Here is a 23,879-nt window from a genome sequence, read left to right as displayed (position 1 = left end):
GTCCAGGTCCCGCTGGATGGCAGCACAGCCTTCTGGCGTGTCAGCCACTCCTCCAGGCTTAGTGTCATCAGCAAACTTGCTGATAGTATATTCCATTCTCTCATCCAAATCATTGATGACTATATTGAATAGTACTGGTCCCAGTACCTACCCTTGAGGCACTCCACTAGATACAGGCCTCCAACTAGACTCTGCCTCATTGACCACGACTATCTGGCTTCTTTCCTTCAGCCAGTTCGCCATCTACCTCACTACTTGGTCGTCCAGACCACACTTCCTCAGTTTAGCTGTGAGGATGCTGTGGGAGGCTGTGTCAAATGCCTTACTGAAGTCAAGGTAGACCACATCCACCAAATCTAAGGCAGAAGCATATTTTTTTTAACTTCACAGTCTGAAAAAAAGTTAGATTTGGCTCTCAGTAAATTTCACCGAGAAAATTAGAATTTCCCTCTGTCCCTCAGCTAAAATATACCTTACATGCAAGGATCTGGCTTCTTGAAAAAGTTTGTTATGAAGCTCTTAAGCTCCTATTTCTTTTAAGAACTCCAGTTCTGGTTATTTCTTCTTCTTTTGCCCTTTTACTTTCTCCATCTATTTCTGCAGGTCTTGGACTAACTAGCACCTTCCTGTTGTCCTAGTACAAGCAGGGGACAATGGTGGCAGGGCAACAAGTCTGAGCTCTGCTTGGCTTCACTGCAAGCCAGCTCATAAGTGTTCCCTGGTTCTCTTCTCTCTGCTTCTTCCCTTTCTCTTGTTCTTCTCAGGTTGTTAGTTCAATGACAGTGATCAAAGAAACTTTTGCTTTTCAGAGGCTATCAAGTAAGGTTCACTTCAGCTTTGCTGTTTAACTGTTCCACAGATACAGTGACCAAGTAGGGGAAAAATACGCATATGTACATATAGTTTTTTCAAGAAATACATACATTCATCTGGTCTTGGTCACCACAGGCAGTCACTCATATTGTACGGGAGCTGAGCCACTCGTCTGAGAGAGAACTGGAAATGGTGCAACAAAGAGTCTTTAAGTTGACATTCTTGAGAGAGTAGGGGCTGGAACATAGCAATGTGCTGCTGCAGAACTAGGATAGAGCATTTAAACAGTGGGAGTAAGGGAAGTGACTAGAGAGAAGAGGAGGAAATTCCATGGTGTGGAGGAGAAGCCATGCCCAGGAAGAATGCTGGATTTAATCCTGAATGAATTACAAAGGATGTTCAGTGACTGAAAAAAATATCTGTAGCTTCTTACGTATTTTGTCCTAATTTGTTTCTTTTGTTAGCTACTGAAAAGTGCAGTTAATTTCCTATATTAATTATGTTGCTAAATAATTCTCCCAAGACCCAGCCTGGTCCTGGAGTCTAAGCCTAGCGGTTTCTAGAAAAGAGCAGTGCAGGGGAATGTGCCCAAGGAAGTATGCATTAAGAGGCAGGGAGATGCTGGTGCTGTGGTTCACAAAAACCAGCGAAAGCTTACAGCTGATGCTTCTACCAGTGTGGTCTAGCAAGCATCTGGAAGGTAGAAATGGACTGTATGACAGCTTTGAAAGTGGTGTATGTCTAATTATTGACCACAAAAGCCTGTAGGAGTCCGTGTTTCTAGTCTGTCCTAAAGCCAGTGTGAAAGTAGGATGCCTGTCACAGAATGAGTATGATTTTTGTCTCTGCTGAACTTTTTCAGAAAAGACCTTCAGTTGGTTCAAATTCTATGTCTGAGGTAAAAACTAACACACTGTCTTGGAAGCTACAGGTTTCACTTAATGCTAAATTAAATTAATAAATTTGGATAATATTGAAGACTGGTAAATTACTGCTTGTTTTAATAGTTTATTTGAAGGAAAATTCTGGATTGTATTTTGTTAAAATGTAACTTGTATAGCTCTAGACATCTTTAAAAAAATCCCATGGGGTGCTGACAAAATGAAATATTGTACTAACAGTATCTTACAAAGCGTGATGTTCTGACAGAGTCATTTTGTGGTACGCAGGGAAGGTTGGAAAAGTACAATTTCCAGATGAAAAGCTGACAATGTTTATCATTTTCCAGCTCTGTGTGGTCTCCTTGGCCTTGTTTAGAACGCTCATTGGCTTGCATTGTGAAGATGTGATGTTACAGCTAGTTTTAAGGTAAAGCCCAAACTCTTTTTCCCACTCTTCATTCTAATTCTGGGACACACAGTCTCTGCCTCTGCATGCAGAGCTGGGCGAGAGTTCTCCAAGAGAGCAGAAATCCCAGCAACTACAGAGATAAGAATATTTATGATTGTGACAAAAGTCTACCAGACCTGAAGTGTGATTTACATCCTGTGATCTTCAGGAGCAAGAGATTTTTCTTGTGATTTATTTCTGTAAAAGTGAGAGAAGAGAAGCTGAGAATATATTTATCACCTCCAAACTGCTTATTTCCTCTTCTAAATGTATAATTTTTCTCTGCTGCATCCTTTCTCTAGTGTATTATACACTGTGATACAGAGCTGTATACTTGTTTGCAGCTTCCACCTTCTTATTGTTTTCCACCTCTTTGATTTCTCTCTCTTCAGGAACACTTCAGGTTCCTGACCTGTTTTAGGTGGACTGTTATATAATGTATTAAATGCATTGATTATATTTGCTTTTAATTGATGATTCTGTGTGTTGCTTCAGAATACTCACTTAAAATTTTTGTGTGTGCATTCGATGAGAATTGATGATTTATTTGGAAATACTGGTGTAATTAAATGGGGCTTTTAGCACTGTAGATGACACAAACGTTTCAGATGCTGTCCCTCTACCCACAGGCATTAAGGTGCTCTGGGTGTTGTACCTGGGAATGCTGTTAAGGACCTCTGTGAACTCACATATGTTGTCACTCTAGCAGCAGTGGAGTGCTGTATTTAATCTTCTTTTTGTTTGTTTAGGGATTCCTTTAGAATTAATTTTCATTTTGAATGACAAAGCATCAGTCCAGTTAGCACAAAGGCTCTTAATAAAGTGCTATTAAAAAGTTGAACAAAAGTGCTCTGAAGAAGTTCAAGATGGGACTGTGGTTCCTCTGTTCCTTGTACTCCACATAGCTTATGCTGTGAGCTCAGTCTTTCTCTAGTACAAAACAACACCTTGGTGACCCTTCCCTCCTTTTTGCTGCCTGCTTGCCTGGCACATGTAAACTGTCTCTCTCTAGATTTCCCAGGGAGACAAATAAATTAAGGGTTCTCAGACAGAACTCATAGCTGGACCAAACCACCCTGCTGGCCTTTGGTGTCTGTCCATTCCACGCATCCTTCATCCCTTCTTAGAGCAAGTTTGCTCTGACCTGAGAAGGATTGTTCACTTTCCTGTTCTGATGCAACTGATCTATCTCGTCTTGACAGTTCCTCATCAAACTGTAGCTTCATAATACAAAGACTCAGCATTTCATGCTCTTGAGAGGTTTAGAATATGGATCTCTGTCAAGATTATTATTGCTGTTTCTTTTCATTTGGAGAGGGCAGGAAGATGGGAAGGGACTTTCTGTGGTGGTGCTTCCTCTAACATGAAAGGACAATGAAGTGATGCTGGACACTGCTCTTTCAGATACCTGATCCCATGTAACCACATGATGTTGAGCCAGCGGCGGGCTGTGAAAGAGAGAGACTGTTATTCTGTATCTGCTGCAAAACTGCTTGCCCTGACACCAGTCTGCTGCTCCACTGGCATCACCTTGACCCTTGAAAGCCAAGAAAAAGATTATATTCTATGGACAAAAGCAGCACAAACTAAAGGTAATTGGTGCTCAAGGGAAGACTAGATCATTAACTGAGTTTGGTTTGGCAGCACCTTGTGGACACTGTGGGGGAGGATGGGATGGGGAGGAAATGTGGTGGGCAACAATAAATTGAGCAAGCCAGGATGGGAGAGCTTATTCAATTCCTTCCATGTGTCCAGGTCTACTGAAACTTCATTTTAACAGCTATCTAACTCGAATCTGCATTCATGACAATAATGTCTAGATAAATGACTGCAGCTTTTGCTGCTTTAGAGTGGTCAGTATTGTTTTAAGGTTTGAATGCAGGCTGATCTCTCAGAAATCTTGAGTTACAGCTCTGTCACGGCAATAGGAACGAGTAAGGTACGTTTGTGAGCAAATGTCTTGATCTTTAGGCTTTGAACTTCCTACTTTATTGAATGGTTGATACTAAAGACTCTACCTGTCATATCTTATTGGCTGCCTTGCTAGAGAACTTTGGCATTGCTTTATTATGTCATGGTAGGAGTAATCTTCTTTACTTTCAGATTCTGGTAAGCGCTCTTCTGAATCTACTTGCATTGTGGAATATGGAAGAACTGTGGACATCAGCTACTTGCAGTACCTGGCAGAAGCTCAAGAAGCCATCCTCCAGTGTCTGAAAGATTGTAAGGTTTGGTCTGCCTTGTATGATGGAGTAAACCCTGATCCTGACACCTTTATCCAAATGCTTGCTGAGGAGAACAGTACAGATGTAGAACATCCCATGTTTCGGCTCCAGCAAAGAACACCTAGCACGTGTAGCTCCTCTCAAGTAACTCCATTCGGTGAGAAGATGCAGTTGGAGCTAGAATGGGATGATAGTTATGATACAGGGATTTCTCCTGGTTCTGATGTGAGCTCACCACAACCGTATGATGATCTGGGAAGCACGGAGATGCAGCCACCTGCAGAGCCACCAAAACACATTCAAGAAATGAAAAAAAATGCCATCATGCTCATCAGAGGATCTTACATAGAGGAATCAGACTTTCAGGATGATGTTATGGTGTACAGGTTATGTGCCCAGAAGGATGCTCAAGATGATGATAACTCCAAGGAGAAAACTTTAAATGTAGCCAGAAAGCATGAGATCCAAAGCCAGACTGTAGTCAATGGGCCTCTTGCAAAGAGCCAACTGGAAATGAACTTGGATGAGCACAATACGCGAAATTCAAGCTTGACTCAAGGTGTAATGAAAGAACAAGTAAACCAGAAAATTATTGAGACTGATCCACTGCCAGACTTAGAGTTGAAGCTTTCTCCTCAGGAGGCAGATCATAACGTAAGTGCAAGACTGCTGAGCACAGATGGTGAGGATTTCATTGCACAGTATGACAAAATTATTAAGGAACTGGATCCAAACAGTGCAAGCTTGGAGGAGCAGAAGTTGAATACTCCTGACCCTGTCTCTCCTGCAGAAGAGGAGGAGGACTTTGAGAATTTCTCAGCAGATACCCCTTCTGTGGAGAGCTTGTCATCTCCCTTTGGACCAAAGGATGATGTCTCTCCCAAGCATGCTGCGAGGAACCAGAGTGCTCCATTTACAGGTGGAATATCCTGTTAATTACATAACAAATATGGGAAAGCATGATGATTAAAGGTGGCCAAATGAAATCACACTGTGTGGTGCAAAGCGCGAACATAGAGCAAGGAACAGTGCTGGCAGTGGAGAGGGCATGGCCCAAATAGCTGAGACTGGCCCAAGGAGAGTAAAAGAGATCCAACGTGAAAGTAGAGCAGAGCGTGGTGACAGCAAATGGTGGTTGCTCAGGGATTTTTTGGCTACCTCTTTTCTTTAATGGTTTAAAATCTTGAGTTATTTGTATGTCAGAGCTCCCTCATTCTAGAGAAAGCTTTTGCAAGTGAAAGGGGATTGGAGTAACTGTTCTAATACACAGAGCTCAGGTAAATAATTTCTTTTTCTGGTGACTTTCACCTTTGATGCTATGGATGTGGTATCATGTTGCCATTTTTTTCGTCTCTGCTATTTCACGTTGTAGCACGAGATGGCAGCACTGGTGCCACATCTGTAGGTGGTTGTCCCCATGCCCTGCCCTGGCATCTTGTTCCTCCGGTGTCAGGTCTGCCCTCACTGTTGGTTTGCTTTTCTGTCTTGTGCCAGGCAGCAATTTAAGCTTGGTCTCTGCAGCCTGTCCAAGCCATTCAGGAATGACAGGGCTACCGGAGGTTAGGCTGGGCTTTTGATCTGTGTTTGTACAGCTCTTTGCACTGCAGGCTCCTGATCCTTAATTAGGTTTCCTAGATACCACAGTAAATAATAAAGAATAATAATGTATCTAGGTTTCCTCATGCAAAACAAAACCTCTGTAAGATGACTTCTCGTTCATTTGAAAGGAGGGGGGGAAACATTCATTTGTGTCCATTGAAATGCAGCCATTTCTGGTCAGCTGTGGGCACATGCCTGGCGCTGTTTCTTAATTGAAAAATTCAGCCTGGTTTTCAGTCAATTTGCTGTTTTTGCTGTGGTGGCGATTTCCTTGTACCAGAAGCTGATCACATTCAAACCTTTCAGTTTCCCATTATCTGCTGTCAAATGGAGCCCAGAAATGTTGTTGTTGTCTCTCATTCTTCATCTAGTCTCTCCCTCCATTTTTCCCTTCCCAAAAAAATGCACCAAAACCACCCCCCACACACACACACACAAAAACCCCAAGGGAGCAAGATAAAGGAGAGAAAAAAAAAAAAAGAGGACAGCCCAGCCTTGCTGTTTGCTTCCCACCCACATGTTTTAAACTGTTTACCTCGCTTTAATGGAGATATTGGTGATTGCAAGTAAGGAGATGCTCAGAACGATACCTCAGAAATTTTGAGATTGCGGTGACTTTCAAATATAATAATATATTTAATTTAGAATGCCGTATTATGTTTGTAGATGGGTGTGATAAGGATTTTTTGGTTGCTTTCACTATTTTGGGTTGCTGTCATAGGATGGCCTTCTCTCTGCAGACCTGACTAACCAGACAGATGTTCCCACACCTAGTAAGTGTCAGCAGTGCAAAGATGCTCTCTTCAAGCCTACATATCTACAAAGAAAATATCCTGTTGGTGTCTATGTCCGATTTAAAAGCATTAAACACCATCATCTCTATTCTCCCCTGAGCAAGAAAGAATATGGTGTTCAGGAACAGGAATTTATATTCCTCTCCCTCCTGTCCCCAGCTCAGTGCTTGACTTTGTGGCCACGTGGAGATGCACAGTCAGGGAAAGAATAATTGTTTTTTACTCCTCATTTGTTTACCCTGTTTCTTACAAGACTTGCAAAATCTGCTTAGTTCCTCTGATTCTCAATCCAATACTTTATTAGCGGGGGGGAAAGTCACTCTACCACTGAGATATTTTTTAATATATCCTGGTAACCTCTCTTGAAAGTGGCAGACAGCATTTGTTGCAAGTATCTAGCTTCAGCTTTACCTGCTCAGCTTTGAAGTCTGGCTAGAGGAGGAAAACAACTCCTTCTCCTGCAATCCCTCTTGATACAGTAGAGCTCCCACTGCACTGTGGCCCGCAGGAGCTCTGTGAAAATGTTTCCGAACATGAGAGGTGAAGCAGCAGGTTATGTTGGGACAGGAGAAACTGCATCTCAACTAAAGGTTTGGGTGCTGCTCCATTGGTTACCCAGGCGGGGGAGATTCCTGCAGGATGAGGTGCCAACCCTGATGGCTGACATGGTGGTTGAAAGGTATTATAGCAGGCACATAAAGCCTCTTCACCACTGGCCCTCCTACTTTTCCTCTTGTGAGTGGAGCTGTGCCAGCATTAGCTGTGAGTTCTGAGGGTAGTGCTTGCTTTGTACTCACAGTTGGTATGAAACATGATAAACCTCAAGCTTTAGTGAAGTTCTGTTAGGTGAAGGGGCAACATGGGCACTTCTGATTTGATCTTTCCTGTTGTGCTGGCCCAGAATTGCTTTGGCTTCTGCCATGGTGTACAGCAGGCATATTAAACTGGGCTAAACTACGCTCGGTAGGTGGAATGGTGGCTCTTTGCTAGCTGAGGGGGGCTGGAATGGGGTCAGATTATGGCCACCTGCTTGACCTTAGAAATGCCTGTGGCATGCATCTTGTGCCAGGGACCTGGGTGGGATATTGGAGGCTAGCAGAGCTGTAACTGCATCACCCAGGGGTTCTTCTGCATGGTTTCCCCAGCTTTTATGCAGCCAGAATAGTGCGGTGGGGACTGTATGTGTGACAAGGGATGTTTCTGCAACTTGACTTGTGATTAGGTCACTTGTACTGGCTGCTTCAAGCATCTCACTGGCTGTACGGCCTAATGTTTATGTGGTATTTGGTTAAATAATGCTCAACCTTGCAAAGGTTTCTTAGGCTTGAGCACTAAAAGTTTATGTACTTTCATGGTAAATGCTTCTGTATTTCAGTGTTTATCCTGCATGAATACACAAACAAAAGCTATTATTTATTGATGACATTTATATGATAAAGCTTATGTCTACCAATAATTTTGCTTATAAATCTATTTTAATGTCTTCCCTGCTTTGTGTGACTGCAGCACTGAAAATACCTTTTCTTGCAATGTGAACTACCACACATTTTTGTTTAGAGTGGCGTTTTCATATTTTCTTTAGAACACTACAGTATTTTGATAATACAAGAAATCTAGCTATAGTTTACTTTGCCCAGTCCTTACATAGAAGTCAGACACAACAAGTAAAAAGGGCAGATTCTCTCTGCATTAAAACTGGTGGTACCGTTGCAGTTAACTTCAAGAGGAATAGTACAGTAGGCTATAACATACTAGGCTAAATCCTAATTTGTATGGGTAACGTTAAATACAGCATGGTAAATATGCCATTAAAGTAAACTCGTAGGCCAGCTAGCTAAAGTGCTTCTACTCATTAAAGTTTTTAACACCTCTGTTAAGTCAGTTTTGTCTGTTAACAGTTTGGTTTTTCTCCCTGCTGGCTTTAATGAACCTGTGGAAGGTCTGTTTTGGTTGGTTATGATGATCAAAATTCCTTTTAAATGCCTGTTTCCTAGATCTTAGGATTTATTTTCTGTGAAAACAAAAGCATTGGTTCCTTCTTTTCTTGCAGGACCGTTTATCAGTGTAGTGTTGTCAAAGCTGGAGAACATGCTGGAGAACTCCTTGCATGTAAATTTGCTGCTTATTGGGATCATTACTCAGCTGGCAAGTTATCCACAGCCTCTTCTTCGCTCCTTTCTGCTCAACACCAACATGGTGTTTCAGCCCAGTGTGCGGTCACTTTATCAGGTATTTGCCCACAAGTGTCAGTCATGCCTATTGGAACTGTATTTTTGGTGTCTTGTTAAACCTTCCATTAGGTCTTTTCAGTTTCACCTGTTGCTTTCCCACCTCTCATCTCATTTTGATGTTTTAATTACATTTGTGCAAAGAACTGGAAATTTTGGATGACTGTAACTTTTTGTCATAACTATCTTGATGCAGGCAGAGAACCTGAGCATTTGGTCTGTGGCTGCACTGGGAGCAGTGGAGGAGAAGTAATTGTTACTATTGTTTTGGCAGGTGCTGGCATCTGTGAAAAATAAAATAGAACATTTTGCTTCCATTGAAAAAGACTTTCCTGGTCTTCTTCTGGAGGCCCAGCAGTACTTGCTTTTTCGTATGGACATGTCTGATGCTGCAGAAGAATTGCTCACCAAAGGTAAATGTTAACCACACTCAGAGGAGTGCTGGGTGGAACAACTCACCAGTTACCTCTCTCATTTTCTACAGCATGATTAAAAGTAGGTGTGGTGCATTGTGAATATCATTAACCAGATGTACCTTCTGACTTTAAACTGATGATGCTCAGTAGGCCACGATATCTTGATCTAGTTGGATATTCTTTGCTCTTTAGAAGCTTTTATTTGCTACAGAAAGTGTCTATTTAAAGGAGAAACAAAATCAGCTCTTGGCTCACTGTCAGTTTGGCCGTAAACAAACTTGCTTTCAAGGCATGAGGTGAGATGGCATATGTGTATGGTTTGATTTTATTTTTAGCCTGACCTTCAGCTACTCATTGGTTCTTTTTTGAGAAATGTTAGGGGGGGACAGAAGCCCAGAATGAATTGGTTTCTGCAACAATTGAATAAGGCTTCGTATCATGGTTTGGACTACTACTGCAGGAGATAGATAGTAGCGAGAAAACTTTTAAATGTGCTTTCTTGAATGAAAAACAAATCAAAACAACAACAAAAAAGGGATAGGTGGGTGAGTGTAAAATCCAGGATACTTCAGGAGCAGTGGGAGTTAAATGGGTATCATCCCAACAAGACAGATTTCCAGGGGACTTCTGTAACATCTGCTGCTGCTTAAGCACAGTGCACACTACACCTGTCTTGACAGTTCCCGGTATTTACACTGCTGTGGGGGAAGCTGGTAAAAATAAGCAAAATTAAGAATCTTAAATTCTAGCTGAGAACTTTCCAGATGCAGCCAGGCAACTGAAAGAGTTGGGGCCCTGCCCTGGGGTTGTGCTTGTTCTCAGCTTGCTGCTGAGTGGGCAATGCTGGGTGCAGGTTTCCCTTAAAAGCCAGTTTCCCAGGCGATGGGGATGTGTGGAGTTTGGTGAGAGCAGTGACTGCAGTGATTAAGAGCTGACACAGCAACAGGGTTTGAGAGAGGCTGCATTTACAGGTGTGTGCTTACTCATCATTGCAAGTTGTTAGTAATCACCCACTCTGCACATACCTCTGTGACGATGTTGATATGTTTCTTGGATTTCCAGAGGGATGGAAAGCAGGACTTTTTATGTGCCATTTTAATTGTGTTTTTCATTTTCAAGGCTCTGAATAATAACTTACCTGTTTTCTAGTCAGCATGTTTTTCTAAGGTTTGCAGTACATCTAGTCTGTAAAATTACAATCTTGCTAAGGCTGCTTCTTGAAGAATTAGTCTGTGGAAGGTGCCTGCTGTAAAGGAGCTCTGCATTGCAAATGCCAATACCATGTTATGCTCTACATTCTGGTGCTGTAGATTAGAAAGCCTCACCAGTTAGATGGTATTGAACCTGGCATCTGGGAGATGAGATTAGGAGGCAACATTTAGTGTCCTTTTTTTCAGGTGCTGGCAGTAAGAGCTTTTATGTAATGCCTTCCCAAAATGGCATTTATTTATACTTCCTATTTTTTGTCAGTTTTCTTATGTGGGCTTCAGAATTTGCCAGATGACTCATGCTGGTCATTATTTAGGAATGTGAAACAAGGCTGCTTAGTCACCCTGCTGGTACATTTTCTTCTGTGTTGTGGCAACTCCTGTAAAGAAGGCACCTCTTGACAAATGCCTGAGCAGTAAACAAATGTCTGGGTTCCCAACAGGCTCAGTAGTCCATCAACCCACAGTAGTTCATTATGTTGATTAAGAAGTCCAAGGTAGGAGCTGCTACAATAACGGTAAGTGAAAATAAAGTAAAAAATTAGGATCTCCTGTAGGATTTCTTTGCAGTAGCTTGAATGCCACCTTCGAAGATCATGCAAATTAGCTGTCCTCTGAGGGCTTTTTCCCCAAATGGAAGGGGTGAGTAACCCCAAAGTTTTCTCTATGGGTCTGAGCGTTACTGGCCTCCTATAGAATTCACATGTGTAAAATGGAAGCCAGATTAGTGGGGAGCACAAATGTAAAACTGCAGTACTACAGAGCTTTTCCTTTCTCTTGACAGCGATAATATCTGAAGGTGTTGGAGCAGAAATGGACCATTTGTTACTGTCTGCTTGCAGTAACGTGTGGGCTCATTAATGCAGTAGATTGGGTTCTGGTTAGATATGTAGAGCTGGCATGATGTAGATCTCCTATGAAATGCTGCCCTTCTCTTGGTGCGTTGGGAACAATATCTCCAGAGCGCTCAGTTTCTCAGTGATATGATTCATTTTGCAACCTGACCTCAGAAAGGAGTGGACAATCCTGGTGAAAGAAAAAAATCACATTTCTTGTCCCTAGAGCAGCTTTCTATGCCTTTTTTTTTTTTTTCCCAATATTTCTCCCCAACAAGCAGTTAAATCTAAATCAAAATGTTTTAGGGAAATGTATAAATTTTTATGCTTTTTGAAGGGAAAAGTTTTTTTAAAAAAAAAAAAAGCTTTGACAGTATACTAGCATTCTGGTTATATTAACTAAGCTATTTTAAAAACTTAAAATGTTAATTATGAGACATTTTTACTGTAGAAAATAAATAAATAAATAAAAATAATTTAAAAACCCAAATACAACCCCCCCACCCCATGAAATCCTTCAAGGGAAGCTCAGAACTTTATATTTTCATTGTAATTGATAATTTAAATTGTTTTTCCTCCCACAGTCAGAATTTTTCCACAGAACTTAAATTCCTGTATTCTACCTCTAGTAGATACAATTTGTAGAATAACAGTATGAATGATTGATAGGTCTGGAGCTGGAAAGGTGTTTTGAAACTCAAGAAAAGCACAAGTCTGTTAGATGTTTAAGATGAAAATTTATTTCGAGTGTTTTGAAGTGTACAGTAATTCCACAGCACCTTAGGAGAACCATGGGGAAGGAACCAAAAGGATCTGTCTCCTGTGTCATCCACAGGTTCCCCCTGAACTACTGGGAGAGGTTTTGGAGAAAGGGTGCTCTGAACTCAGAGCTGGTTTAACCCAAACTGCACCAACTCTAAGGGAAACCTCTTCTTAATGCAGCAATGTAGCGTTTGGCTCTGCAGTGTGTGAGTTAATATGACAGTCATTTATTTATTTATTTAAAAAATTATTTGCTTAATACAGCTCATGAGAACATCCCCTTGTAAGTTAGACAGGATTTTATCTGTCTCCACTTCTGGCCTCAATGACATCTTGTGGCAGTGAGTTCTGCAGGTTAATTTTTCTTTGTAAAGTATTTATTTCCATCAGTGTTAAATTTTCTCACCTTTCTAGTTTCACTAAATAAATTATCATCTAATTAAAGTGCAGTTCTGAAACAAGGAGCAATTGATTGAAATTTAAGCGCTGCTGTCACTGTAATTCCATGCATTTTGATGCTTGAGCCCTGAGCCTCTGAACTCTGGCAGCAGAGATCAGATAGCAGAGCACACAGTCGTTTTCGCCTGTTGTTTTTTTAATGTTTAGTTGCTTTACAGCAAGTTAAAGGTAAGTGTAGTTAGTGGGGCCTACGATGTAGAAAAATCAAACTTTCAAATGTTTTTTCCCATAGTTTCTAGCTTGCTTCAAAGTTCCATGGCGATGTGAGGGGTCAGCCTCAAACCCATTTACACGATGTTTCATGGGAAGAGAATACAGAAAGAGAGGGAGAAAAAAAGTCCAAACGCTGTTTTGATCTGGGGGAGTGCTAGAGCACAGTATCGTTTAAATTGAGACAACCATGCTGGCTCTAGATGGGTAGATATTATCTGCTATTTCATAAGGTAAATCCGTATTACACTTTCCCCTGATGACTCTTCTGCCCACATATTTCTCTCGTCAGAGATGGAACTGAATAATATATAACCTGGGGAAAAATAGCTAATAAAAAATGCAATAGAATCAGGCAACGTTGAAGTTTAAAATGTTGGCTTAGTGGAGTATCTCCCTGCACAGTTTGGGTACTGCGAACTGCAGCTCTGAAACAATCCTTATAAACCGGGTTTGGGTACTCTACAAATACCGTGTGTGCTTAATATACTGTGTCTTTTTAATTTTTTGTTTTCTTTCCTCTCTTCCTGGCTTTAGGTAATGTCCAGCACAGCAGCAACACAGGGAAAGGAAGGAACCTTTCTGAAGCTTACCCGGCAGTACTCCAACCTTTCCTAGGACAGAAAGGAAAGAAAGGCCTGGCTCATCCCAGCCTCCCTGCACGTGTGAGGAATGCCGTACTTGCAGCTGCCCTTTTCCCAGAGTTCCTGAAGGAGCTGGCAGCTCTTGCCCAGGAACATTCCATTTTATGTTACAAAATACTGGGGGATTTTGAGGATTATTATTAGTGAGTTTTTTAAATGTGTTTTTAAAAAACTCTTGGAGTTTAAACAGATTTTTAAAGCAAAGCTGCTTACAAAAGAAGGTTGTACTTCAATATGTCCTGAAAATACTTGATTTGGAGGGGGAAGAAGGAGGAGGCACAATGTTATTCCGTGTTACCATATATTAGGCCTTATAATTTCCCGCTGTGCTACATAACTTATTTGAGAGATTTTTGATAGTGTTCTTACTGCAGCCTCCTATGGTTCATCTCCTCCTCTTTACGTCTTTACATCTCTTCCTCTTCTCTAGAATCACCGATTTTTGTCAAATTTCTGCAACAGACACTTGTAGGCTGGCTAAGAGACGTAAATGTGTTAACTTTTTGTGTTCCAGAAATACTCTTCCAGATACCTTGTTAGAAGACAGTTTGTTTGGAAAAACATTGCCGCATGTGGACAGCTCAGGGTAGAAACATATATGCAAAATCTGCACAAACCCCCTTTCTGTGAAGGGTTGTGCTTCTTCATGTCTGTCTTCTCTTAACTGTCCCTCCCTTTTCCCTGAAATGGGGCTCTTACCAACCCACATCCAAAGCCCTCTTTTTAACTAGCAGCTCAGGGTTTTTTGAATTCAAGTGATCTTACATGTATTAAACCCCCGACTAGCTGAAAGCAGGTGCTGGACCCTACAAATACCATATTGCCTTATGTTGCAGACAGATCTGCAGCTCTCAGCTGTTGGTCTTTGAAGTCAAATGAAGTGTGTAAGTGGATGTGGATTGCAGACTGCCTGGAATTTTCCTTGCAGTTTCTCAGCATTCTTTGGTAACTGCTGCATTGCTACCTAAGTTCTCAAGCATGCCTTAGTAAAATTTGCACAAAGTACAAAACAAAATGTTTCTATGCAAGCTGTAATTAGTAGGTAGTTTGTTTTTATGCTTATTTTAATAAGCCAGAAAAAGGTATTTGATATCTTTTGGTAGTATTAAAAGGACCGCAGGCTGTTTTATGTCTTACTTTTTTTTAATGAAAAAGGTTGGCTCGCTCCTGAAAGCTGTTCAGTTTTATTGTTAATTTTTTTGGTTAAGGGAAAGTTAAATGCTGTTTGTTTACTTTTAATTTAGGTGTTGACTTTTCCTAATATTGCACTTTTGGGATGGGGAGGACCAGACTATTTACCAGCTGTAGAAAAGGAAGGAGTAACAGGGAAAGCTGTCTGCTGGTGACTAACTGCTCGAGAAAATTCTCTTCTGTGAGTAATGGGCTTCATTAGAAGAACCCGAACATGATGAATTGGTGCATCACCACTGCATTTCATCTTATCTTAGTAGCATAATTGTGCTTCCAGTGTGCTGTAGTTGGCTACATAAAGAAGGGCTTAGTTCAAGAAAGCCTTAAGCCGCTTTGTCCAGGAAGGAGACTGAGAGTGACTCCAGGAAATCTGGAGAAACAGAAATCAGAAACAAAACTTGCATATATTAGTTGTCCTGCTCATTGCAATTCCATAATGTAGGATGCTCCAGTTAATCACATCCTGATTTTGAAACACACTTTCTAGGAGATGGCAAGGGAAAAGAACGCTTTAAAAACATAAAAAACAAAGACACTCCAGAAGAGTCTAACTACAGGTCAAATTCACAGTGCAGTTCAAGCTCCTAAATCCTTTAGATGCTTCTGAAAAGTTGCACTCACAAGCTGTGAGACACATTCATTGTGTCAGGCTGCTGTAGCCTATTGCAAGCAAAAAAAAATTAAACCCACGGTGTACCTCTGACAAAGTCGCCTCAGCAACTTTTCTGCGTCCATCTTCACTTGTTTGCTGTACAGTCTTCACTTCCACGATGGCTTGGGGGGTCATGTTGCTTCCTAGATGACTCTCTGGTTTGCTTTCAAGTCCAAGTTGTTTATTTTTTTAGGCACTATTGCATCGCCAACCTATAAATGACCTACTGACCCCCATATGGCCCCGTTTTACCTCACAAGCTTCCTTGGAAGCTGAAGCCAAGGCTGTGGGTTTTTTCTTAAATCTTAGTTATCCAGGTTTAAGAGAGCTCTTTTTCCCCTGCATTGTTGTTGTAAATGGGTGATGAGCAAATTAAGATTTTTTTTTTTTTTTTTTTTTCCCACTTGTCCTAGGACATGGTGGGTTCTTTTCCCACTGCCCCATTCCTGCTCCCATTACAACCAGTAGCGCTGTCTGTCATCCTGTACGGCACTGGCCTGTCCTGAAGGTGCTCAGTAGTGTTGTGTGTGGAAAGCGTTTTAGCATCGTGGGTGCAGGGTCAGTGCTTGTTCTGCTTTGCACCTCTTTGCCTCTTCTGGGAGGAACTTCATCGAAGCAAAAGAAAAAGTACCAAATGAGTGTGATCAGCTAACTTGTAGTGTTGCAGAAACAAGAGCTAAATTGAAGAAGGGATCCAATCCTTTTTTTTCTGAAGCACTTCTTAAAAAGGAATGAAAAAGATTTTGTGGCTTTTTTTTTTTAATAATTCTGCAGAGCAGTGCTCAAGGCAGTAAGGTTACTATGTGAACAGTCCCCTTGTTTTTATTCTAAATAAGAATGTTTGCTGGGTAGAAGGGATTTCTTCTGAGATTGTTAATTTTAACTGGTGTTTTCTACAAAGTCATGGCAGTTTGATCTCAGCAGGTCCTTTAAGCTACATGGGGATTTTAAAATGTGGACTGCTCAAAAAAGCATCTGTAAAATAGAGGAAGGGGAGGATTTACCTCATAAGATGTAGTAGAGCTTATGTTCCACTTCCCATAGGATAAATTCAGCCTTTGAAATGTGGAGTTTTGTGGCAGACTTCTTGCTGGAACGTCAGTACTGAAGGGTCAGTACTGTGTGTACTCAGTGTCCTCTTGTAAACGGGAAATCTGTCTGTCGGCTCCTCACAAGGAGGAGGTGGCCAGGTGCGGTGGCCCTCGCACAGGACTGTGTCAATGGCTGTTTTACATCACTTGGTTACAGAGTGGGATCAGACTTGCAGTTCTGCCTTAGTTGTGAGAGCAGCATCGTGTCCAGCACCCCCCCAAAAAAAAACTTCATTGGAATTTCATTGTCTTGTCATTGAAATGCAGAACCTGTGATTTAGCTTGAAAATGTTGATTTTTGAGATTAATTACCTCTGTGTGCATAAGTTCTTCAGCCAAATGCTTGTTTAATAATCTTCTTTCCTCTGGTTAGATAATATATTATCCCATCTCTCACCAATGATAAAACTTTTTCCAAATCCCACCACATGCCCGTGGCCTAGCGGTAGGTCTGCGGAGGACACGGTGTTACGCTGCTCTTCCCAAGAGCAGAGCTCTGTGCTCTGGATTTCCCCACATTCATATGTGTGTGTGAGTAGAGTGGCCCCTCTTCTGCGCTCTGTCTCTGCATTGGTCACGATTTGAAGTGTCCTGGGGTTGGCAGATCCATTCCAAAACCTGCAGGTGGTGGCTCAGTGATACCAAAGTTAATTTCCAGCCTCCTGCTAGATGTTTCAAACTGTGAATGGCCATGGTTCCAGGGCTGTAGCCTTTGAGTGTGTTTCTAAGCTGTTCTGCTGCAGCAAGGAAACTCACTGGCAAGTTCACCCTGCTGTTTTTTTTTTCACAACTTACCTATGAAGTGAACACTTTGTCTTAAAACAGCTGTAGGCATTCTTTTATAACTCTGACCGTTTTGGGGTGTCCTGTGTGTTAATCTCAGTCTGTATTAATGTGGCTAACGCACTCAGCAGCTTTCATTCAGACCAACATGACCCTTTGCAAGTGCTGATCTTTGGACATGTACAGTCTGTGGCAATTCACCTGTGTGTTGTTGGCCCTACTTACTGCCTTTTTAGTATTGTATTCTACGCATTTTTCTTAAATTTGATCTTTTCCATGTGTGCTCTAGAAAAATTTGGGATTGCAAATGAGATCAAATTGTTGCAGTTTCGGATGTGAAAGACACACTGCCATTGTTGTCCTGATAACTTCTGACCTTGGTTTGGAAGAACAGAAATGAAAGCTGCTGTTCTCAGCCGTATTCTGTGGAGATGAGAAAATTCCCAGTAGCGAGCATGGGCTGTGCCTCTTGCCAGCATACCCAGATACAGCCCTCAGAGCATGTGGTCCATTGATTTATTTCCTCTTTCACTGGGGTTTGTCACTTCGTAAAAAGTCTGATAAATTCAGTGATGTCGTGCTGCTGTGCCTGCTTAGTGCATTTGTCTTTCCGATGCGACTTGCTCTTTTTGGTAAGATGGTGAATTTCCTAGAATGAGAGAAAAGGCGGTGTGATTGGGGTGGACCTTGAACAAGGGCAGGGGCTGTGCTTCGGAATGGGGACAGGACTGGATAGACAGGAAGCCAGAACCAGTGCCACTCGTGTTGCTCTTTGGCCCGGGCACAATGCTCAAGTGCTCTGTTTGCTCCTTCAGAGAAAAACATTTGCAAACAGACTTACTGCATCCCGTAGAGTCCAAGCACAGATTTAAGTTTGAGAGGTTAAGTTCTATTTACCAAGAGGAGTTACTGTTGAGCGGAGCGTGTGTGCATGCACCACCTTTTTGTGCACTCTGCCTCACAGAAGGTTTCATGCTTCAGGAATGTTATTTTACCTCTTCTAAGCAGCTCTAAAATCTCAGGGTTGGGAAGAAAAGGATGGGAGCTCTGTGATTTGGTGCAGTTAAATTATGTCATTGTGTCATTAGAATTTGTAGCCACAGCTCCTGTTCAAGGGCAGCTTCATTTAATAAGCAATTTACTGTGCTGTATTTACTGAAATTGCTATGTTATGCCTGCAGTTTTTATGACAGCTCCTACTACATTTGTAACATTTAAACTGCATCTGCAGTTATGAGTAGAATACTGGGATTCTCTTCTTTCTTTTCTGTTAACTCATATCTCTGGCACAATAATGTCGCTGCTGTGTCCAGATCTGATTTAGATAATTACAGTATGTTCTTCTTTGCAACTTTCGAGCATTACCACCAGAAATGGATGGTATGTGACACTCGGGCTGCCTACGTTAATGAGCAAACCAAAGGTAAAACACCGCAGATTAGCAGGGAGCACTTGCCTCTGTGGAAACACAGTAAAAATTTACATTTGTGTTGCTCTGATTTACTGAGGACTAGGAAGAAAAAGCTTGTAGCAAACTTGAAAAATGAATGTGACAGTGTCTGATGGTAACTGTCCAAGTGGGTGGCACTGCTATGCGATACTTTGGGCCAGAACTGTGTGAAGGAGGGTAAAAATTGCCCCTTGTTAAGGTGGTGTCAGGCTGGCATACATAGGTATTCAGATAAAGTGACAGTGATGCCAGCTGTCTGACCACAGACAGCTGCAGAATGCAGGACTATTTCAGTGACTTTGGTGGTGGTGACAGCCCAGCTCTGGCTGAATGTACTTTATTTTTTAGGGGCTCCCAGCTTTTCTGAACACCTTGTGACCCAGCATCAATGCACTTCATTTGTTGCGTGCTCAGTTGGAAGCCTCTTATTTATGAATAGGAGCATTACTTGGATTCTCAAATATGTAGGTACTTAAAGTGGCGTTTTGTTGCTGACTGTGCAAATCGTCTTTTTGTTCATTGATTATAATGGTTCTTGTGTGGCAGCTGGATTAAATTAAGACTGAAGTCTCTGGGCGAAAAGCCCTGATGGAACTTTTGTGCAAAGACTGCATTTCTCAACCAAGTAACTTTTTCTGGCGCTTCGGCAGACTGCCCGCATACAATTATGTACTGTGGACTAAATACCTGCAAACTTACATTTCTGACAAAGGCAATTCCGCAGCAGCTGTGTTTTATTGCAGTCTACTTTAAAAATAACTCGCTTGGATTTAGACCAAAAAAACCAACATGGATGAGTCAAATCCAAGGCAACTAAACTGTGTCCAGCTCAGTGCTGCTGTGTCAGTTTGGCCAGAGCTGACCTGGTGCCATCTTATCCTCACAGGAGAGGGAGTGGCTCTCAGTGGGAGTAAATGCTTTAGATAATTAAAGCTGTGGCTGATGTGACCATGTGTCAGGAGAAGTTTAGCTTTGTGCTTACACAAAATGCCTGTGTGTGGCAGAATTCCCTACATTGAACTTGTTGGCCTTCAAGTGCTCTTGTTAGGATTAGCTCATGGCAGGTGGTACAACTCATGCAGGTCTAAGTACTGAACCCAGCTCTAGGCCTGTCTCCAAAGGCTGCAATGACAAGGCAATGGATGTGGCATGAAATAATCAGCTGTCTGTGCGTGTGCTGGGGTAATGTGGGGTCTGGCACAGCCATCACCAGTCTTTTATTGGGGAAAAAGCCAGTAGGTGAATGGGGTCATTTGCATGGTCATGAGTTGGACTTCACACACAGATAAAGAGAACAGCAAAGGTCAGGGTCCCTCTGCATCTGTACGTACAACTGGCCAACAAATGCTTCAGACAGTTGTGAAATGCCTGTATATCCTACAGGAGATCTGAAATGTCTGGGACTAGGACAGTCCCGGGAGGAGGACTCGGCCTGTGCTCATTGGGATCATGCACAACTGTGTTGCTTGCTCAATTCTACCTTTTGCATCTTTGTTGCCTCCTGGCAGCACCTGAGCATTTGTCAGTTTGCTTCATTCCAGTCAAAATTGGGGCTGTGCAGCCTGACAGGCGTGTGGTGGAGCGTTCCTGGCGGTTTTGTGCTTCTGCTGCAGTCATCCCTAATTACTGACTGGGCTTGGCCAAGGGGCTTTTCTTGATGGAGTTTAAATTTGCCATCGTAATGGGTAGGAAAATGTGTAGCAAATTCAAGATCTTGACAACTTAGGATTTCATATTTGATTGCCTTCCTCACACTGTTTAGCAATAAAATTCTCTCTCTATATTACCTGAAAGTTTGCAACTTGTGAGGTGATGAATGACTTGCACTCAACAGCCAACCCAACGCAGGTAAGTTTCTAAGCATGTGGGTCAATAAAACTTGACCTCCTATCTGCTATAACTTGGTTTTAATGGCCATTATATGAAGCAGAATCCAATGAACTTCAGAGTATTTGTAAACAGCATTGCAAGGAAGATGCAGACAACAAGGCTGAAAAGACCAGCAGCAAGCTCTTCTGTCTTCTCCCTTGCACAATTTCAGAGAGTTGAGTGGAAGCCCATTTTGTTTTTGTGTGGAAAAACCACACGCTCTACATGTTGAGCATACACACAAGGCCATCAATCCCTGCGAAGGTGCGGCAGAGGTCAGTGGTTGTGGAAGCATGTAGGTAGAGTGGTGCTCGGAACAGGAATGAGAACATGACACTGACACCAAGCTGCAAAAGTGGAGTGGAAAGGGGCGCCAGTGAAATCACAGTGTGAATACTCTTGCTGTAAATTTTTTAGTTAAGGTTCCTATCATGTGCTTCTATTTTTAACAGAGTTAAAATTAAACTCTGCAGCCAAGGCTGAGCACTAGAAATTCTTTCTTCACTACTTCAGCATTGCCAGCATCTTTTTACACAACTTTCTTCTCCTCTTCTGCGATCTCGGTTATGGGATACTCCAGCTATACAGGACATTCGGTATCATCTCTCCACCCTCAGGAGTGACCTCCTAAAGGACTTCCAGCAACGAGCAGATAAAATTGTCATGATATTGTCTGGTGTCAGGTTTTAATCTGTGAGCACTTTCCTTGGCCCTCTGTGGACGGTTACTACGGAAAACCTGCACGAAACTGTCCTTAACTCACCCCGCCTAATGCTGCTGCACAGATGGCATCTGCCATCAGTAGATCAGGGAGCACTGCTGGAGCCAAATAAGACTTGCAAGCTGGGGTCAAAGCCTCAATCTTAATGCTGGGGATCTCAGCCTCGATACAACCACACTTAGAACAGTCAGTCTCCTTGTCTGAAAAATGTTCTGACATCCAACACTTCATAGTCAGGCTCTGCCTTTTATCTTGTGGACTCACATGTTCTATGTGTTTTTAAAAATTTGTCTTTACAATAGCAGATATTAAATCCCTTGAGGCTGCTGCTTCTGTCTTGTATTGTGCTCTGTCGACTGCAGCAATGCAAATACAAACCAAAGCTGTTTTGCACAGTACAGAGTTCACTTGTGCGGTATTTAGAATTTGCCTTTAGTTCCACTTAGGACCCAGAGGAAGGTGCTGGTTGAATTTAGGCTGCTGTATCAGGCCCTTGGCAGGCAAAAATCCAGTGTTTTGGTTGTATTGGCTTGATCAAAATGGAGTCAGGCTGCCAGAGCAGGAGCAACACTGGCTGACCCTGCTGAGCCTGCTCATCATGAGTGCCCAGCACTGCCAGCTACCACGGCTTTGAAGCTGGTAGCCGCTATCTCCAGAAATGTTAAAAAGATTCATCATCTAGGTCTCATTTGACTCAAGCCACTTTTTTCTATCAGAAAGAAATTTACATTTTGTGTGCATCTGCAAAAGATTTCTTTAAAAATTTCAGAAGTGACTGTTTCATAATATAGTGCAAGATTTATAGACTATAGCTGGTCTTTCCCTTCCCTGGAAGGGGAAGAATATTACAATTATCCCTTTTTAATCTTTCTTGTTATCCATTGTGTCTGGCAGGTGGAGGTGCAAATAGATTGAGATTTACAGTAAATCCGTTTAAACTTCTAACAATGTGCTTGGCTCATGATTTTTAACAGATTTTTGTACCATATTAGCAAAGTGTAATTACATAGGAAGAGAGTGGTTAAGAAGTAGCCATTAAAAAGACATGTACCAGCAACTGCCATGCTACAGTGGTAGAGATCCTTCCTTCTTTTAAATACAGCTTAATTGTTACTCTTCCAAATACACTGGTGTTTTGCTTTCTCTTTTTGAAGAGGCACCTACTACAGCAGAGGAGAAACAGCACGGCAGCATCAAGCTGTGCAACAAAAAGCACTAGCCTTGGAGGGCCAGCGTTGGAAAACAACTGAACTTTTCTGAACCGAGGGACTATTTTTAAATTAATATTCAAGATTTCATGCGGAAGACCTTGTGCCTTTTTGATTCTTGCTGCCATAGCAAGAGTTGAACAGAATTCCAAAATGTAAAATTTACTGTATAATCTAAACCTTTATTGACTGAACACGTACCTGAAAGCTCACACCACTGTAATTAAAAATTGTACTTTTTGCTCATGATGTGAAAAGTCATAGTAAAAGCCTTTGTGTGAAGGTCAGGTTACATGAAAATCCTGCAGGTTTTGTTTGGGGTTTTAGGTTTGTTGTTTTTTTTTTTTTTTGTTGGGGGGGGGTTGTTGTGTCTTTTTTTTTTTTTTTTGAAGGGTCACAGTTTATGGTTGCAACCGTGTTACTGCTTTTGCTTTTGAATTGTAAAGTTATTTTAATGTAAATAATGGGCATACATTTTACTCATTAAATGTATTTAAAAACCACTGGGTTTTTTTCCTTGTAATTAAGAGTTCACGCTTGAACCTTGAGCCAGTTTGTACTGAAATGTCCTTCTCCAGACATACACTGGTGCTACTACTCACGAGAATGCATGTCCAGCAACTGAGCTTGAACTAGTGCTGCAAGCACCACATTTGCAAAAGGTGACTAAGTGCCAGGGACACACCTGCTGCACTCTCAGTGACAATGCCTGCCCTGCAGTTGAGTTCTAAAGAATAGATCTGAAGAAATATCTCTGAGGTCTGAGATAAATGTAATCCTCAAAATTAGCAGCCTTCCTGAGGGATTTAAGGGCTTCAAACCCCTGGTACTAAATGGGATTTCTTTCCCTAATAAGTGTAAATTCAATAGACTGCCTCTGTTTGCATTCCCTGGTAATGGTTTGATCAGCTAAATTTGGTTGGGACTGGGAAGTAACGCAAGGACCCTGGATTTCAGTGCATACTTAAAGCTGGGAGCTGAAAAATGGGAGGTATAGAAACCACCTTAGGATTAAATGTTGGAGCAGACCCTGGAACACAGCTGAATCCCGCTCAGTTTTGGAACTTCCACAGTGGTGCAGCTCCAGGTGATGGTAGAGGGACACGTGCCAGAGCAGCATGCAGCTCTGGCCTGGCAGCATTTCTAACAGTGGCTCAAGTGCTTGGTCATGGAGGAGAAAGCCAAGCTGGAGCAAATGGTCCCTTTACTGAACTACTCAGAAGATAAAGGCACTGCTGGTTCCACCATAGGTTGTGCAGGGCCAGTAGGAGCAGGTGTGCTCTGCGGAACCTCGGAGGCCAAAAGGGGCAGTCACCCCTGGAAAGGCTCAGGTGTCCGTCCGCTAGGCTCTCCTCTGAGCTGAAAGAGCTGTGAGGAGGAAAAGCAGATGT

The 23,879-nt window shown here is 42.1% G+C and overlaps 1 protein-coding gene across 4 annotated transcripts in view; it reads left to right on the top strand.

Annotated features, from left to right (window-relative positions):
* FHIP1A (FHF complex subunit HOOK interacting protein 1A) overlaps positions 1 to 22,835 on the top strand; it is a 100,220-nt gene extending 77,385 nt beyond the window's left edge. For all 4 annotated transcript variants that reach the window (XM_065836774.2, XM_071807793.1, XM_065836773.2 and 1 more), the window contains 6 exons: positions 2,042 to 2,121; positions 3,547 to 3,734; positions 4,246 to 5,286; positions 8,811 to 8,989; positions 9,263 to 9,401; positions 13,417 to 22,835. In XM_065836774.2, coding sequence (XP_065692846.2) covers positions 2,042 to 2,121; positions 3,547 to 3,734; positions 4,246 to 5,286; positions 8,811 to 8,989; positions 9,263 to 9,401; positions 13,417 to 13,667 — 1,878 coding nt within the window. In that variant the 3' untranslated portion in view covers positions 13,668 to 22,835. The remainder of the gene's footprint in view (positions 1 to 2,041; positions 2,122 to 3,546; positions 3,735 to 4,245; positions 5,287 to 8,810; positions 8,990 to 9,262; positions 9,402 to 13,416) is intronic.
* The last annotated feature ends 1,044 nt before the right edge of the window (positions 22,836 to 23,879 follow it).

This window comes from Patagioenas fasciata, chromosome 4 (assembly GCF_037038585.1).
Source record: "Patagioenas fasciata isolate bPatFas1 chromosome 4, bPatFas1.hap1, whole genome shotgun sequence".
NCBI lineage: Eukaryota > Metazoa > Chordata > Aves > Columbiformes > Columbidae > Patagioenas > Patagioenas fasciata.
The sequence above is the reverse complement of the archived record's forward strand: the minus strand, read 5'-3'. Positions and strand labels throughout refer to the sequence as shown.